Genomic DNA, 6,000 nt, shown 5'->3' with positions numbered 1-6,000 from the left:
AACTGACAGCAACAAGAGGTTTGATTGTGAGTGGAGATCGTGGCTGATTCGTTTAAGACAATGGAATAATTATAAGCCTAAAAACTCAAGCTCTAATCAGCTGATGAGAGGAAGAGGGTGAGAGAGAGGGGTATGAGAAGGAGTTAGTAACATTAGATCATCTTCCTGATTGAACTAACGCTTAGCTTCATTAGGCAAATTTTCTTTTTAACATGAAATCAGTCCTCTTTTCAAGAACTAGACAGCTTTGTGCAATGGGTAAATTTAGATAGCTGACTAAAGCCTGTGAATGTTCTCATTCGTCCAGGTCATTGTTATCCAATAGCTGGATAGCTGACTAAAGTTTGACTATTAAACTGATCTAAGACATAGTTGAGTCTTATCTTTGTGAAACTGGCCCCAAGTCCTTTCCATGCAAGTTAGATATTTAAGTTGTGTCAATATGTAACACCTGGGTGCATGTCACTATCCTTGATATAAGGGGGAACTATTATGCACATATTCTGGTTCATACTAGCTCTCTACTAGCACATATTTATATGCATTAATGTTCAAAAAACACATTATGTTTCTCAAACTGCCTGAAGTGCTCTGTTTTATTGCCTGTCTTTTCAATGCCCACTCTAAAAAATGCCCCGTCTGCTTCGATTGGTCAGCGTTTCCAGTTCCCCTGCATTTGCGCTCTTGTCATCCTTGCACACAACTGTACAGAAGTCCTGACGGCTTATTTAAAGACCTTCTGAATACAGACTGTGTGCATTTCTCTGCGAAATGAGCGTTTTGATACTTTCCCAGTTTTTATATAGTGCTATGATCTGCTTCATTATAATAATAAAAAAGACATGGAAATTCACTTATTGCAAAACATGTTTTGCCTTGAAGTCTCAAGCCAAGTTAAATCTTTTGTGAGTCAGTTCTCAAATAAGTTGAGTCTCAGAGGAGTCGGGTCCCAAGTCTGCTGCTCTGATCTGACTCACTTTTGCATGATCCATCTTTGCACAAAACTGAATATTTATTTAAGTACTCTCTAAAACACAAAAGGTAATCAGTAAGCCTCAGCATGATTATCTGTCACAATGTATATTTTGCCACAAATCCACCTTCACATGCAGATTTACTAAGTCTTTAGTCATAATGTCCCATTTATACTGATAAACTGTCTTATTGGTAGCAGATAAGATGACAAAACGCTTCAAGAATCAGGGCTTCTAAGTACCCAAACTTAATGGGATATATCCCTCCTTCAGATCAGAATCAAAAATACTTTAATAATCCCAGGGGGAAAATGTTTTCGTTGCAAACTTCAGCTATACAAACAACATATTTAACAACAACAATAATATACAGATAACATATATTTGTAAAAACAGAAATATAAAACCAAATGTGTATACAGATCAAAAGTACTGTAATGTGCAAAGTACCGTAAAAATGTGCAAAGAGCAGATTGTTTATGATTGAGTCCCTATTACGGAGAGGAGGTGACAGACTCTCCCAGGGATGCATTGTATAGTTTAATGACCACAGGCAGGAAAGATTTCCTGTGGCTCTGTGGTAAAAGGAAGGAGGAAAAATGAGCATTTAGGGCCCTCGGACCACACAATCATTATTGTTTTTATCTTGCTAGCTGAGACTTTTCATTATCTTGCCCAGTGAGGTGTGTAATACCTAGCCTATCAAGGATTGTGCATTATTGCCCACAGTAAATTAAGGCCCAGAGTTTTTTTTGCCAATACAGATTTAAGAATATCCCCTCAAAGATTTCCACCGTCTTGCTTTTATTGATTAAATCCACAAGTTCACTTGAGACTCTGAGGTGTTTTTAATACTGCCTTTATCCACACAAGAACAATCAAAGAGGACGGCACCTCCTCTCCTGAGCAGCTCTCTCATCTGCAGAGGGAAGCTTTTCACATGAAGTTCATTACATCCCCTCTCGCCGCTCACCTCTCAATGCTGCTCTTTGTCCACCGTAATCTCGGGATCCCTTCAGAACCGCTAGCTTGAGTTTCACGTTGGGGAGTATCTCAATGAGTCTGGAAAGGATTTCAAAGGCGAGGGGCCGCTATATCATCCAAGCATGGTCCTCATGTCCTGGGCTTATCTTGACCCAGAGTCAAGTTGGCCACATGCTGCAACTGAATAGCCCCTCTCCATATCCGAATGTTGTTTTAACCAGTCAGTTTCTGTTGGTAGATTTAAGAGAAACAGACACTGTGCTATATAAACGTGTGTGTTACTGTGCATTTATCAAGTCTATATCCCAGACATACTGCCAGACCTCTAACAAACGGGGATAAAGGAGCCCATAAACTGAGATGATGTGGAGAGGAAGTGTAACAACCTATAAAAGGAGGGTTTCAATCTGGACCACTTGGTTTCCATTTACAATAATCCAGGATAGGCTGTGGTGTGATAAAAATCCTAACAACTTCCGTACTCCCAAAGATAAGCCTGCTATGCACTTACAAGTCGGGAAGTGATCTGGGATATCAGCCTTTCAAAGCAGGCCAGCAAAGCCAAGTGAGCTTCACTGATGTGCTAGTCGGTGGCTTTTAATACCCACACAGCCCTCCATTCTTGTGAGGGTGACCATATTTTTTTTTTAATTAAGATGTTACCTGTCCACATCAAAAGGTAACTCAGATTAGTCTTTTGATCTGCCTAAGCTCTTTATTACTGTATATGGAATATGTTAAGATTTCAGCCCAACAATGAATCATCTGTTTTGTGTAAATGTGCGTCTGCTCGATGCTCATAACCTGCTCTGCTCTCCAAGGTTGGCACTGACATAAGACAAAGAGGCCGTCCGGATATATGAGCGGCTTCTTAGTGGTGCATATCTAGAGCAGAAGATGATGCTAAGATAAGAGGGGAAAAAGACAGGAAGCCGAGGAGGGAAGAGACAATTATTTGGCTCCGCCGCTGAATTGGAAACTTCAGTGAACCAACACATAACAGAGAGTTGTGTGCAAAATATTCATGGTCATAAAATCTTTCAGGTTTTTTTTCTCTGTAGAAAAGCCAACAATAAAGATACAAAAAGCACACACACACACAAAGGTTGTTAAATCTATTTGAATTATTTATTTTAGCTCCCCAAAAGAAAATAAATGGCACACAAAGTGGATGAAAGCCAATGCATTTCCTATATTTAAAAAAACTCATTAAATTAAGAGCAAAGCTAGGAAGTTATTACGTTACAAGGTATAAAACCTGCACATTTACTTTCTTGTGTTATCAAGTCGCACGAGGAGGTTTTTGTAATAGTCTCTCAAAAATAAAAAAGCTGTAACTGCCCTTCTTATTATCATTTTTTTTGCTCAATTAGTCTGAATCAATAATATAATGTACAGTGATAATGTTTCATGACAGAAAAGACAAAAATAGTCATGAGAGACATCTGGGGAAAGGATTGGACATTTCTTATCTGGCTTATCTTTCTGGTTTTAAGGCAGGATTCATGGTTTTTAAAGCACACTTGGAGCTACAAGTTACAACAACACACTTATTTAGCAAATTAAAGAACAAAAGTGTTAGAAATGTATGAAATACTGTACAGTAAAAGTTATTAATATAGGCACGCTAAACAAGAACTGACGTGAACAAAAACAAGAGTCTAAATGTTGCCCTGAAAATCAATTATTGTCTTGTTAATTAAGAGAATCATGTAGCTTTTGTCTCATTCCACCGATGCCACCAACATGATTGTAGGGGTATATTTATCATCTATGCATTACTACTAGCAATATCTCTATAGATCTTCCTGCAAATGAATGCATAAGCAGAATCTGAACCTTCTGCTGGGTACACAGGAAAGCTGTAAATATTAGCCCTGGCCCCCCGAGGCTAAATTGGCATCAGGCCGATAGTCTCCTAGATTGCTACTAGCATAACACACAAGAACCTCTGGCTGAACTGTTGGCGGTTAAGTTGCATTGTGGATAATGTAGGCACCAGGTTTTGATAATGAAGATGAATGCGGAAAATAAGAAAGATGAAAAAATGTACTTTTTTGGGGCAATTTTTAAGCAACATTTCTCAAATGTTTAAAAGCGCAAATAAAAAGACACACTTTGCACAGCTTTGAAATAAAATCAAACTAACAAACATTCCTGACATGCTGTACTGTTAGTACCTGTATCACAACACGTGTAAATAAATGTTATAAGAAACAGACATGGACACATTACTGGTGTTAAACTGTAGCTAAAGAAACTCTATCCCGCAGCATTATGTTCAAAAGTCCTCTCAACAACATCGATTCTGATCGGCTTAAGGAAACTCAAAGACAATTAAATAACAACAGCTTTCATATGTACACAGGGAAAAAAAAAAATGAAAACCTCTAGACGAACAAATGCACAGCCACTGTTGCCAGCTGTGCTAAGCAGAAAAGGACAGGGCTCAAGAAAAATATCAGGTTCCACAACCACAAACAGTTGTGACATACATCCAAAATTGTTGGCTGACAACAGAGTGGAATTTGCCTCTCTGCTCCATAAAAGTACATGTCTTGTTCCAAAACAAGTTTTGAAAGATTATATAATCTTTAAAAGTATGAACTTGTAAAGAAACCTTATTTAAAAAAAGTAAGATAAATATTAGTACATTGAAATTCTATGTTCTAACATTCATAAAAAAGGCAAAGGCACAAAAATATCAACTTCGGATGTAGGAGCAACACTCTGCTGAGACTCGACATTGAAACAACTAAAAAAACATTGCTAGTAATTTTGAAACAACAAACAATAGTGAAGATATGCATAATCCAGGGGTAAATATAGAAGGCATAATAATGTTAATGTAAAGTCTTTTATTCTGAAAAGCACAGTACTGTTTTGGTGCGTTCACAGTGATCCTTTCTCAGATGAACTCCCCTCGAAAAGGAAGTGGCTGAATGTTCTGCTGTTGCCAGCGGCAGCGCAGCCTGGACAGAGACGTGTCCCTCGGGTTTTCAAACTCGGAGAATCCCAGCTGGTTGAGGATGTCATAAACTCCAGCTCTGGCAGCCACCTACCACAGAAAACACACAAAATGTTAACGAACAGGCAACACAGCCAGCCAGGCTTTTATTTTGTTTTACTTGTCCGTTATAGCCGGCACTTTTCAGAGTTGAAACGTGTTATCTGACAGTTTCCCTCATATGCAGCTGTTACATTTGAAGAATAGGCATCTACGTGTTTGAAAACAGCATGGAGTGGTAGAAGAAGTATTCAGGTCCTTCACTTAAGTAAAAGTAGAGACCAACTTGCAATGGGATCACACTATACATGATGCCGAAACAGGCTATGGGTTGCAAGGTTGGAACTTCATTGCGGTAACAAAATCTTTCCACAGACAGACAGACAAACACCTGACAAAATACTCAAAACCGCCTATGTGGTCGTTCCTGCTACAATAGGTGTCTCCTGAGGGCTATTTCACAAAAGTGAAATGTATCAGCATAACAGATAAAGCAAGGCTTGACCTAGTGTAGTCAGTGCATCCTGGCTTAATGGGTTTCACGTTGGCCAAGCCAGGCTGAGGAAGTGAGACTAGCTTAAGCCAGGTGTAAGTAATTCAGATTAATGTACGTTCACAGCTTTCTTCAAGACCATGAGGTCGATCACAGATTTACTGATGCGGAAATGGAGATGACGCATTTTGTGAACTTTACACTTGTGTGCAACAGCTACTAATGGAAATTTCTGCGAGGAAGTAAAGCATAACAAAACTAAAAACACGGCCACTGTTATAATAATATAATATTTACTGCGACAAAAAGCTTTGGCAGACAAAAGTGGACTGACTAAATAAACAAGTAAGCTAAAAAAATATACATTAACTAGAGGTTTAGGGTCCAGAGTATACAGAAGAAGTACATCAGAGAGACTGAAAGAGAGAGGGGGAAACTTCTGTGGAAACTGTCTGACAGCAAGGTAAAGCAGCAAAAATATTCTCAATATAGAGTACAATCTAGCGTACATTTAAATTGAAACTAACATTTTTTTAGATGTG

General features: G+C 38.6%; 1 protein-coding gene across 3 annotated transcripts in view; it reads right to left on the bottom strand.

Annotated features, from left to right (window-relative positions):
• Positions 1–3,096: 3,096 nt before the first annotated feature.
• The window catches only part of pald1a (phosphatase domain containing paladin 1a), a 47,360-nt gene continuing 44,456 nt past the window's right edge, over positions 3,097–6,000 (bottom strand). For all 3 annotated transcript variants that reach the window (XM_083932278.1, XM_083932279.1, XM_083932277.1), the window contains exon 20: positions 3,097–5,016. In XM_083932278.1, coding sequence (XP_083788404.1) covers positions 4,867–5,016 — 150 coding nt within the window. In that variant the 3' untranslated portion in view covers positions 3,097–4,866. The remainder of the gene's footprint in view (positions 5,017–6,000) is intronic.

Source organism: Echiichthys vipera (genome assembly GCF_963691815.1).
Source record: "Echiichthys vipera genome assembly, chromosome: 18".
Classification (NCBI taxonomy): domain Eukaryota; kingdom Metazoa; phylum Chordata; class Actinopteri; order Perciformes; family Trachinidae; genus Echiichthys; species Echiichthys vipera.
This window is presented reverse-complemented; position numbering and strand designations above follow the sequence as displayed.